Below are 12,340 nucleotides of genomic sequence, written 5' to 3'. Positions count from 1 at the left end.
GTAATGTTCCCATTTCTCATGAGGGCACTTCCCTTCGGAATCAGAAAAAGCCATTTTTAAAAGGTAGCTCCCGGAGGAAGTGCAGGCCGCGGTAACAGGCCCCAGCGTGGAGCCAGGACGGCGCAGTCACTGGGCAGTGGCCTGGGGTCTTCCTGTGCTGTCCAGCAGCTCCCAAGACGCCATCGGCCGCAGGACTCCCAGGCTCACGAGGCTGGCTTGGGTTCCCGCGGCAGGCAAGCCGGAGGGCGTGGGGCATGTGGATCTGTGGCTCACGGGGCTGGTGGCAACACCCTGTGAGCAAGGAGACCAGGGGCCACCTCTGGGTTCTAGTCTAGCAAACCCGGATCCTGCACGACGTCGGGTGGGATCCGGGCCTGAGCTCCTGGCCACCACAGGCCCTGGGAGAAGCTGGCGAGTCCACCCGAGGGCAGTGGTCCCTGTCTAGTGTCTCGGACGGCGCTGCAGGGGACCTGACTTCCTGCAGCTGTAGCCATCGGGGACAGGGCTGGGCTGAGCCCCTCAGCCACCAGCAATGCGGGGCAGCCGCGTCCTGTCTGCTGTACATGGGAGGTGTGGCTCCGAGTCCTCGTGCTACGGGGGCTCAGCCGTGGTGTGGGGAGGGGCCGGGCATCAGACAGTTCCTCAGGAAGTTAACAGGAAGTTGCCACAGGAGCCAGCGATGCCACTGCCGGGCGCGTGCTCAACAGGAGCAGACAGAGCCGTGCACGACCGCCCACAGCGGCAGGTGCAGACCACCACTGTCCACCGAGAAGTGGGCAAACAGGCGCCACAGTGTCCCGCCTCCCCCACAGTCCCACTGCTTTGTGTAAGAGACTCAAACACCCTAGGGGCTGGCGATGCAGGCCACAGCCGCCCTCACACTCCTCTCACTGTAGTTCTGTCACGGCAACCATATCTCATTACTAGTTATCGCTGGGAACCTCCCACCGTGCCCGACCTGCGCACGTCACCAGACTGACGTATGTGGCACGGGGGCTCAGCACCGCCCATGGCTTCAGGCACCACGGAAGCTCTGGACCCACAGAGGGACCACTGCACACACGGGACTCTCAGTGACAAATACCGATCCACGCCACGATGTGGACCCTGCAAACGGCAGGCCCCGTGGAAGGTGCTAGAAACAGGTCCCGCGTACGTGGCTGCAGATACAGAAGACCCAGACCAGGTAAACCACAGACATGGATGGGAGCCTGGCGGCTGCTGGGGACCCCAAACGCACTGCCCCAACCCGCAGCTGCCAAGGTGTTTGGAGGACGCCTCCAAGAGCCTCCGTGGTGGGACGCCTGCCCTGCACCCAGCCACGTGCGTCGTCAGGGTTCGGGGCCGGGATCCTGAGACCTGCTGGCGGCTCCAGGTCTGGCCAGCGGGCGGGCGGCAGCCCCTGCTGATCATCCCCCCAGCTACAGAGCAGTCGTTTCTCACGAGGTCTGTGGCCACAGGAGGAAGATGGACGGTCAGCGCTGGAGTCTCGCCAGGCACCTTCTCTGCTCTGTGGACACGGCGAGGTGGGAGAGGCTGGGCCCAGTGCTGTGTGGCAGGAAGGGTTGGGGGTGGACAGGAGCGCCCAGCACGGCTGCGACGGCACCGTCACGCCTGCCATCGTCACTGGCCGGGGTAAAAGGGCTCGAACTCTTTATTAAGGCACGTGAACCACTGGGCGGTCCGGGCCTCCGGACTAAGCGGGACCAAGCTGCTTCTGCAGAGGCGAGGCACGACCCCTTCCCTCCTCCCGCAGCAGTTGGGGTGCCGGCTCCTCACCCCGGGGGCGCCGCTGGCTCTACGGCACAGCCGGCTGCGGCTCGGGCATGTGCCAATGCGGGGGCTCCGGGCTCTGCACCTCACCCCGGGAAGCCACGGCTGAGCCCCTGCTGGCGGAGTCGGAGCCCGCGCCCCTCCTCGCTGAGGCCAGCGCTTCCTCAGCGCCCCCGGACAGCCGCGCCGCCCGCCGTCCCCGCCCCGGCCCGCCCCGCCCTCATCTGTTCTGAGGGCAGAAAGGCCGAGTGTGTCCGGGCTGGTGGCACAGGCTGCACTTCCGGGGTTTCTTCGCCGTGGCCCCTGGCGCGTCTGAGGATCCCGCCCGGGGTCTTTTGCTTCTGGCCTCTGGCCCCTGGGCTCTCCCTCTGCCTCCTGGCCAGGGCGCGGCTCCGAAAGTGCCTGTGGGGGAAGGGAGGGGGCGGTGGAGCCTGCGACATGGAGGACGCAAGAACCAACCACAGCTGGGTCGTAGGTCACGGGCTCACGTGCAGCACACAGCCGGACTCCAACTCGGCGTGCACGGCCGCCTCCTGTGGCTCCTCCCCTTCGGGAACCTGCACCCAGAGGGCCCCGCGGCCCTGCTCCCCACCCTCCACATGAGCAAAGCTGGGCCTGGGCGCAGCACACGCACAACCTGTGCCCCGGGCTCTGTCTTGCAGCGACCCTGGGCAAAGCCACTTCCCCTGTCTGGGCCGTCCCTTCCTCCCTCATCAAGTTCAGTGTGGCACCAGGGTGAGCATGGCTCCGCTTGCAGTGGGAACAGAGACTGCGGCTCTCCTCGCCAGCGGCAGGTGCCCAGGGCCCACCGCTGCTGGCCCGGCCTTCCTCCCTCCCGGGGAAAGCGCCTCACCTGGGGCCGTGTTCTCGTCCGCCCACTGGAAGAAGCCGCACTGCTGCTCGCGGGGCTTGGCGCACGTGTGGAACTGGCGCCCCTTGTTGGGCCCGTCCTTCTGCACGGTCCGTGTGACGGCGGGCTGGCTGCACAGGCAGGACGCGGCCCCGGCGCCACCCTCGCCGTGGCCTCCGGAGCCGGGCGGGGGTCTCGGCGCGGAGGCAGGCGGCTCTCCCGCCGGCGGGCTGCTGTCGGCCCACAGGAAGAAGCTGCAGCCGCCGGCGCCGCACTTGTAGAACTGCCGGCCCTGGTTGGGGCCCTCCTTGCGCACGGTCAGCAGCACGGCCTCCTGGCCGCAGTTGCACACCACAGAGTTGTTCTCCATGGCGGCGGCCGTGGGGGCCGGCAGGGCTCGGGCCGGGGCCTTGGAGGGGCCGCTCTGCCGGCCGTCAGGAGGCTGGGCGTGGCCGTGCCGCCGGCTGTCCATCCTGTTGAGGTACTGGCTGGCCTGCAGGTGGCCAGAGGGCTGGCTGGGGGGCTGGGAAGCTCTGGGGGGCCCCCGAGAGAAGCGCAGGTCCAAGATCTCCCTCAGGGTCTCGTCACAGCCGCCGACACAGCCGACAAACTCCAGAGGCATGGTCGGGGGAAGGCTCCCGCGCTTGAACTTGAACTTCACCCTGGTGAGGCCCGAGGATGGGACAGCATTACCGGCCGGTGCCAGGGCCGCTTCGCCTTGGGCCGGTGGCTGCCACAGCCTCAGGCGCCCCTCGCCAGCCCTCGTCAGGCAACCGGGAGCCGCTGCCATGTCCACGGGAGGGGAGACGCAAGCCGAGACCTGGTTAATCACCAGGACAGACCCCCAGGGAGAGGCCGGGGTTCTCGGGGCGGGGTCCCAAGGCCCCAGGTGTAAGTCAGTGCTAACCGCCTGGTTTGCTCTCGCTTTTCCATGCGTGTGTCCTAGAGTGTTCGAGAAGCACTGAACCACACACGCAGCGAGAATCCGTCTTGGAGTAGGCCACACATCAGCCCTGCTGAAATGTCAAACGCCCCACTCTCTTCCTTATCATTTGCTTTGGAAAACAGGTAAATCGGCTTAAAAACATTTCATGACTCATTATGTCATTAGGTGGCTCACGTTACTGTGTGGCGTGTTTGCTGCAGGGGGTAAGCACTTTAAAAGCATTGTAGCTTCCAACATGGCGCACCCTGAGACAGGGCCACAGCTGACACGTGTGGCAGCAGCTATCTGGAAGGGCGCCTTTGTGGTTCCCCAGGGTGCACGTGGGCTCCTCCCTGGCCACCGGGAGCCCGCACGGAGACTGGGCCCTCACAGGGCATGCGGGGGCAGCCCCAGCACCACCTCGGTGCCTGGGAATGGAGCCCGCAGCACGCGCGCGGCACGCGGCTCACCTGTACACGGGGTGCGGCTGACACACAGGACACACGCTCTCGTCCCTGCTGGCCTCCAGCACCGAGTCGGGAAACCACACGGCCGATCGGCATTCTGGGAAACCCGTGCAGCTGAGGTAGAACCTGCGGAGCGGGGACAGCCAGGGTCAGACATGGGGCTGTGGGGGACGTGCGCAGGCTGGCGGAGGCTGTCACCCAGCGGCTGACAGCAGAGGACACTGCAACCTAGCTGGGGGTGTGCAGAGGCAGGACCAGAACCCACCCGCCTGACCACAGGGCCTCGGCCCCATCCCTACACCGCTCGTCCTCCTCAGCCACCTGAGGGTCTGATGGCCACATGCCCGTCACGTCCAGTCCCCCTAAGCACGCCTGGGAGTGACAGGGAAGAAAAGCAACGCTAAGTCATGATGATTTAAACAGAACACTCACAAACTCGGAGGTGGAAGGGGCCAGATAAACCCTGCAGTGAGCCCCAAGACAGGCTCCAGACCTCCCTGGGGGTTCAGGGAGTCAGGGCTGGGCCGGCATCTGGTGCTGCGGTTTAAGGCACTGCACAGGAAGGCTGCACCCCGTGGCCAGGTCTCAGTCCCGGCCCCACTCTGCCTTCCAGCTCCTTACTGACGCCCCGGGAGGTACCCGAGTCTCTGTCACCCACGTGGGGGGTCCAGATGGCAGATCTGAGCTCCCTGGCTTCGGCCTGGCCTCGTGCTAGCTGTTGCAGGAATTTGGGGAGTGAACCAGCAGATGGGAGGTCTCACCCGCTCTTTCAAATAAAGGACAATTTGAAATAAGAATTCAGAGCTAAAACAAAGTAAGTATTCGTTCCTCCCGCAGTCCAGTATCACCTGGCGGTGAAGGAAAGACGCACCCATGGCCACAGTGACCGAGGGCTGGCACCCGCGCTGCGGGGTGGGGCCGGGCCGCACTGGCGTTGTCACTGGGGAACCCAAGTCCTGCCTCCAGACCTCGCCGTTCCCCGCAGCTGCCCAACTCTGAACACAACCCCCTCCCCAGCCCGCCAAGCCTCCGTCTGCCCTTTGCAGGGTGGCTATGAAGCTCGAATGTGATCCTTCCAGAACACCTTGTGTCCGGCCAGCTGGAGGGATGGCACGTGACCTACGCTGGCTGCCCCCACGCCCAGTGCCTTCTTCCCCACTCTGATCTAAAGGCAGGCAGCCTGAGTGCTTCAGGCCCAACTCAAATCTAGAGCCAAAAGAAGAAAAGTGTCTGTGGCGAGTCTGGACCTCCTCCTCAGTCAGCTTTGGAGGCAGAGACTATGCCTGTGAGACTTACTTCTTTCTTTGACAGGCAGAAGGGCAGGGAGAGAGACACAGAGGGAGTAATCCTACATCCACGGGTTCATTCCCCTAATGGTCGGGAACAGCTATGTCTAATCTGGGCCAGGCCAAAGCCAGCAGCCAGGAACTCCATCCAGGTCTCCCACGCGGGTGGCAGGGGCTCAAGCACTTGGGCCATCTTCTGCTGCTTTTCCCAGGCCATTAGCAGGGAGCTGGATGGGAAGCGGAGCAGCTGGGACTCAAACCGGCGCCCATATGGGATGCTGGTGCTGCAAGTGGTGGTTTAACCTGCTCGGCTGCGACCCTGGCTCCAGGTAGGGCTCTGGGCCACGCAGCTAGAGTGCGGCACTCTAAGAGGGATTGGAACCAGAACCATCTGGACCCGAAGCCTGGCTCCCCTAGCACCTGCCACACGCTGGGGAGAAGCAACTGCCCCTGCTCTGGATCCCCACAACCTTCCAGATGTCAGAGGCCACCCCCACTCTGCTGTGCTGGTCGGGGGCTGACGAGAGCGGGGACACGGACGAGAACTGACAGGGAGAGCTGGGGCCGTGGGACAGACTGACCCGCCGTGCTTCTTGGCTTTGAGGACCATGTCCTTGTGGCACTGTGGGCACTTGCGGATGGGCTCCGGCAGGGACGGGTAGAGCTCCTCCTGCTGTGCCACCTCCGTCCCTTCCCCGAAGTACTGGGACAAGGCCTCGTCCAACCTGGAGAAAGGCAACGACACACCCGGCCGGCAGTCACAAACACACTTCTAACGCTCCATGCACAGCACACACGCCCCTGGTGCTGGCCGGCTGGTGAGGCCCGGGCCAGCGCCCTGGCTCCCTGGAGCAATCAGCCAGGCAACTCCCTCCCCGTCAGTGGCCCCATCCTGAACAAATAAAACCGCCTGGGGTCTCGGTGCATTTCACTAGCTCAGGCCACTCCTTCCGCTGCTGGCCGGAGCAGGCTGAGGGTGGAACCGCTTCTCCCTACGCCACGCACGCACCAGCCGTACGGGCTTCTCCACACACACGGCTCTGCTGCGGACCCAGCGGCCCTGCCTCTGGGGGCAACGCAGTGTGGACCCGAGGCTCAGCCCCCAGGGCACCCCTACGGCAGATGCCACAGCAGCCAGGCGGGACCAGGCAGCAGGGGTGCGGCGCGGTGCCCTCCTCACACCTCGTGTCCTTGGCTCTGGGAGCCCCGGGACCCCGGGCTTCCGGGCTTCGTGGAGGCTCGCCACTTAGGCACCAACAGAAGCCTGTGCCCTGCCCCCTCCCCAGCTCGCCAGTCAGGAAGCCGGTTTCCACGGCGACCACACACGCACGCCCACACACACGCATGCATGCAGCTCCAAGGTTGTCTGATTAGCACAGGCATTGGGGCCAACACTCTGGAGATTCCAAGGGCTTTACGAGACGCGGGTCAGGAAATGGTGACCAAATAGTTACTGTGAGGTACAGCGTCACGGGTAGAAAACACGTGGTTTCTAACTAAACACACACAGAGAGCACTCGGCCGTCTCCAACGCTGCCGAGAGGTTCCTGATTCAGGACCATTACAATGGGGACGCGGCACGGCCTGCGGGAGCAGGGGCTGTGCGGACGGGTTCCACACTGAGTCAGGGCGGGAAACACGTGGGCGGAGACGAAGCCAGCGGCGCTCACACCCACAGGGCCCGGGCGTGCGCAGCCAAGCCCTCCGCTTCTGCGACGCTGCCCCGGGCTCCCACCGCCCACTGGGGAAAAGCCGCCGCCGCCGCGCCGGGAGCTACAGGAGCCCTGGGCAGGACGGCAGGGTCTGACACTCACTTCTTGGCCTTGGCCACAGCTTCAATGAAAACCTGCTTGTATTTCTGCACCTGCTGCCGCAGCACCACCGACTTGTCCTTCTTGCCCTCACAGATCAGCTTGAGGTCGGCCTCCAGCTCGGCCCGGAGGTCCGGCTTGGACATCTCGTAGCCCATGGAATCGTAGCCTGCAGGGCCGGAGCAGAGCTCAGGAGGCACCGAGCGAGCAGCCTCCCGCCCCCGTGAGCTCCCCGCCCCCTTACCTTCCACAAGCCCCATGCCCAGGTGCCCGGGGAGGAAGCGCTTGTCTGGGGTGAGGCCCACGTACATCCGCGCCTTGATGGTCTCGATGTGCTCCGCGTGGGTGGCGTCAGTACCTGGAAGCCATTGCCCGCGTCCTGAGACAAGATCCTGTGGCCCTGCACCCTACAGTCCGCAGGCACCTGTCGTCCCCGAGCCCCCCTCTGCCTGCGCGGCTGTGCAGATAAGACATCTGTGTAACGAGGCAGCTACTTTAGGTCCCTGCGTGCCCCCTAATGGATGGCTCTCCCCGCTGTCAATCAAACACCCCCTGTCCTGGGACGGCACCTGCTTCATCTGGGACCTAGGCGGGGAGGCCATGGAAATATGCATGTTTCGGCATGGTATTTTAGCTTTACAATGGCTTAAGAAAGAGAAAACTGGGAGCCCCTTCAGCGGGCTTGGTAAGGTACTGGCCTCCGTTCTGTATGCACACAGAGACACTAGGGTGTCTACATTCCAGCTGATGCGGCGCTCCAAGTCCCATGTTGGAGACGATTCAGCTTGTCAAGAGCTCTGTCTGTTTTTGCTGCCTTGGGTCCTGGAAAGAGACTGCTCAGCTGCACAGTTCTGCATCCGCTCCCGGGGCTTACTTCGAAGGGTACAGTTTGAAACCTGTCATGGGGTCCTAAATCATCGCTAGCCGGATGATACAGCATTTTATGTGTTTAGTGATAATACAGACAGGGTTTAAAGAAGAGAATGCTCCAACATGGGAAGCAGTCCATAGAGCAGACTCATAAAATGGCAGCTGCTGTAAATAACACACAGCGGCCACACAATCAGCACCGAGGCATTCTGGTCGGGCTAAAGAGCCCACGCGAGAACCAGGCATGGAAAGCCAGGAACCACTGCAAAGTGTCCTCCCTATGAAGGACCTTGGTGGTTGAGACCCAGACGTGGGCATCAAAGAAGGGTGCACTCTTCTCTGAAGGGAGGGGAGGACTTCCACTCTGCTCATGGCCTTGTCTGAACACTAATGGGGAGTGTGGATTCTAAAGGCTCCCACAGCCTGGGCAGCTCTCGTCAACAGCCTCGGGTGATCCCCGCTGTCATACCTAACAGTGTGGATTGTTGAATTAACACTGTTCGGTTGGAATAGTCTGGGGTTCTGGACACTAGTACTCCCAGAAAGGACAGACAGAAAAAGGAGACGGAGACAAGTTAGGCCGTCACAAAACACCAAACACCGGAGTAAGGGAAAGGGTTTATTGGGAAAACCTAGCAGACCGGAGGGAAGGGGCGAAGAAGGAGACAGAGAGAGGAGAGTGTAAGAGAGAGAGAGAGGAGAGGAGCCAGCGAGGAGAGAAGGGAGCAGAGAGAAGAGAGACGAGAGGGGGAGAGGAGAGAAGGGAGCAGAGAGAAGAGAGACGAGAGGGGGAGAGGAGAGCGGAGCAGAGAGCCGAGAGCGCGCCACGTGTCAGGAGCAGGTCCTTTCAGACCCCTGCATGTTAAGCTCCATGTGAAACCTGTGGAGGTGTCACAAACTCCCAGGTGTAGAGGGCCACCTGCTACTGCGGCAGGGACGCTCCCGCTCCCGGAGCAGAGGGCGAGTTCAGGGCCCCACTCAGAACAAAGGGAAGGGAAACGCGGCGCCACAGTACCTATGTACGCGCGTGCAGCCCTGGTAGGCCCCTCCTGCCTCAGGGCCACCCTCTGGCCCGCTCGGGATGGCTGTTTGTGTGGGGCGGCTCGCCCTTGCATGTGAACATATGTTTTCTGTTAAATAAATCCCATTCCTGTTTGTGCACCAGTCAATGGTGGCACTTAAGAATCTCACCTTTGAGTGAGGCGAGCACCTGGAGTGAGATTAACACGCTCTTGCCTGTGTCACCTTTCACACCTGGCCGAGGCCAACTCAGCTCTCCTGCTCCCTCCCAGCCCTCCCAGCCCTCCCAGCCGACTGTCATCGACGCTGTCGACTGTCATTGACGCTGTCGGCACAGCAACAGCACTCCCAATGGGCCAGGCCCGCCAGGCCCGCCAGGCCCGCCAGGCCCTGCAAAGCCGGGCTGGAACCGTCTTCCTGGCCCCACTTCCCGCGAGCACCCACCGACTCCAGCCCCAGCGGCCCTGAGCTATCCAGCAGCCAGGTCTTCCTGGAGGCCTCTCCCAGGCTTGGCCGCACTGGTCAAGCAGGCTCTCACCTCGACTAGGAAGAGGGGCCGGCGTGTAGCACGTGTGGCAGGCGGCCAGCCCAGGGCCGGGAGGAGAGGGAGCGCCCGCTCGCGTGCGCAGCTGCTGCAGCCCAGCTACTCACCGATGCCGTGCTTCTCCATGAGGGCGATGAGGTCCGCCTCGGTGAGCAGCTGGGGCGGACTGGTCTCCCCGTCCACCATCTCCACGGTGCTGGGCTGGAAGCGGGAGCCTTGCTCGTAGATAGGGAGGAGCTGCAGGAAGCAGCAGGCGGAGCAGTTGCCTCATTCTGCCATGAGCTCGGCAGGAGACGGCCTGCACTTCCGGGACCCCTGCCTGCCCCTCAGGCAGCGAGGGCTGGGGCCCAATTGGCATCATCACCTTGTCACTCCAGTGGTCGTAGGGATACACGTCCAGGTAGTTCCGGGCCAGAATGACAAGGCCGTGCGCCACGAAGCGCTCCTGGGCAATGTTGATCTCCACCGTGGTCTCCTGGCCCTGGGCGTCCTGGGAGCAGCAGGCCAGGAAGTGGCGGACGATGAACTCGTACAGCCGCTGGTCGTCTCCCTGGGGAGAAGAAAGCCTGCCACCGTCTGCCGAACGTCACCCCCTGGACGGCAGCGCTGCCCGAGGTTAACCCCAGTGTGCGCCCCGGAGCCTAATGGCTGACAGGCAGGCCCGCAGCAGCTGAGCGGAGCTGCGGGTTTCGGTGGACAGCCCTCACCGCTCTCCCAAAGACGAGCGAGGGAGGGGCTCATCTCCCCTCCAGACTGCTACGCGACAGCGCAGGACCCTCCTCTCAATTTTTTAATGTAATGCTCAGGACATAAAATGTTAAAAGGTAGTCTTTTAAAAAATTATTTATTTGGGCCGGCGCCGCGGCTCACTAGGCTAATCCTCCGCCTTGCGGCGCCGGCACACCGGGTTCTAGTCCTGGTCGGGGTGCCGGATTCTGTCCCGGTTGCCCCTCTTCCAGGCCAGCTCTCTGCTGTGGCCAGGGAGTGCAGTGGAGGATGGCCCAGGTGCTTGGGCCCTGCACCCCATGGGACACCAGGATAAGCACCTGGCTCCTGGCTCCTGCCATCGGATCAGCACGGTGCGCCGGCCGCGGCGGCCATTGGAGGATGAACCAACGGCAAAAAGGAAGACCTTTCTCTCTGTCTCTCTCTCTCACTGTCCACTCTGCCTGTCAAAATAAATAAATAAATAAATAAAAATTAAAAAAAATTATTTATTTTCATTTTATTTGAAAGGCAGAGAGAGAAAGAGAGAGACTGATTGATTGATCTTCCACCTGCTAGTTCGCTCTTCAAATGCCCTCAACACCCAGGACTGGGCCAGGCTGAAGCCAAAAGTCCTGAACTCAGCCAGGTCTCCCACACAGGTGGTAGGGGTCCAAGTACTTGTGCCATCACCTGCCGCCTCCCAGGATACACACTGGCAGGAAGCTGGACTGGAATCAGAGGAGCCAGGACTAAAGTTCCACATTCCAGTGCGGGATGTGGACGTCCCAAGCAGTGACTGAAGCGCTGCACTCAATGCTTGTCCCCAAATGTAGTTTTCTTTTTAATGATTTATTCATTCCAACAGCAGTTACAGAGAGACAGGGAGACACAGAGAGAAAGAGATGTCTTCTATTGCTAATTCACTCCCCAAATGGCTGCAATGGCTGGGGCTGGGCCAGGCTGAAGCCAGGAGCCTGAACTCCATCTAGGTCTCCCAAACAAGTGGTAGGAGCCCAATTACTTGGGCCATCTTCTACTGCTCTCTCAGGCACATCAGCAGGAAGCTGGAATGGAAGAGGAGCAGCTGGGACTTGAACTGGCACTCACCTGGGATTGGCTTAATCACAGGCACTGGTTTAATCCATTGTACCACGACACCTGCTCCTATATATGTAAATATATATATTTGAACTAACCGTCTTTAAGTTAGAAGCTTTAAATTTATTTGAAAAGCAGATAGGGAGGGCAAGAGACATGTTATCTTCCATCCATTGGTTCCTTCCCCAAATGCCTGCAACAGCCAGGGCTGGGCCAGGCCAAAGCGAGCAGCCAGGAACTCCAGCCGGGTCTCCCACGTGGGTGTGGGGCCAACACCTGCTGCCTTCAGGGAGTGCATTCGCAAGAGGCTGTCATGGAGAGGACTGCGGCTTAAACCCAGGTTCCCATACCACTTGTGGGCACCTCGAGCAGTAGCAGAACCTACTGTACCAACCCGCCTCATAAAAAAGTGGACTTTACAAAGATACTTGGCGTTACAGAGATGCCCATAAAAACAGTTCTCCAGGGCCAGTGGTGCGGTGCTGAGGATTAAGTCACTGCTTGCGATGCTGGCACCCCACATGGGCTCTTGTTGCAGTCCTGGCTGTTCACTTCCGATTGATCTGGCTCCCTGCTAGTGTGCCTGGGAAAGCAGTGGCAGATGGCCTACCTACTTGGGTCCCTGCTGCCCATGTGGGAGGCCCGGATGGAGCCCCAGGCTCTTGGCTTTGGCCTGGCCTAGTCCTGGTCATTGTGGCGTGAACCAGTGGATAGAAGCCCTCTGTGGAACTCTGCCTTTCAAAGCAACATTTTTCTAAAATGTGGTTCTCAATAGAAGTGGAACCACAGGCAGTTTTCTCCCTTAAACTCTTTGCACCTCCTACTACATTGTGTAAAATGAAAATGCACTGGTTTCAAAATCAGAAAGGACTCGGCACTGACAGGGGAAGATGACAAGGCTTGGAGGTCTGAGCTGTGACGTGCGTGGACGCCAGTCAAGCCCCCCAGCAACCGCGTGGCCGTGCACCACTGGTGTGGTAAGGTCCCA

General features: G+C 61.5%; 1 protein-coding gene across 4 annotated transcripts in view; it reads right to left on the bottom strand.

Annotated features, from left to right (window-relative positions):
- Window positions 1-1,636: 1,636 nt before the first annotated feature.
- TOP3A (DNA topoisomerase III alpha) overlaps window positions 1,637-12,340 on the bottom strand; it is a 31,082-nt gene continuing 20,378 nt past the window's right edge. For all 4 annotated transcript variants that reach the window (XM_070061552.1, XM_070061553.1, XM_070061550.1 and 1 more), the window contains exons 12-19: window positions 9,911-10,096; window positions 9,654-9,783; window positions 7,357-7,470; window positions 7,116-7,281; window positions 5,883-6,026; window positions 4,019-4,141; window positions 2,627-3,285; window positions 1,637-2,175 (exon numbers count right to left, since the gene is read on the bottom strand). In XM_070061552.1, coding sequence (XP_069917653.1) covers window positions 1,994-2,175; window positions 2,627-3,285; window positions 4,019-4,141; window positions 5,883-6,026; window positions 7,116-7,281; window positions 7,357-7,470; window positions 9,654-9,783; window positions 9,911-10,096 — 1,704 coding nt within the window. In that variant the 3' untranslated portion in view covers window positions 1,637-1,993. The remainder of the gene's footprint in view (window positions 2,176-2,626; window positions 3,286-4,018; window positions 4,142-5,882; window positions 6,027-7,115; window positions 7,282-7,356; window positions 7,471-9,653; window positions 9,784-9,910; window positions 10,097-12,340) is intronic.

The sequence above is a fragment of the Oryctolagus cuniculus genome, chromosome 17 (genome assembly GCF_964237555.1).
Source record: "Oryctolagus cuniculus chromosome 17, mOryCun1.1, whole genome shotgun sequence".
Classification (NCBI taxonomy): Eukaryota; Metazoa; Chordata; class Mammalia; order Lagomorpha; family Leporidae; genus Oryctolagus; species Oryctolagus cuniculus.
Note: the sequence above shows the minus strand (reverse complement) of the source record. Positions and strands in the feature narration are given on the sequence as shown.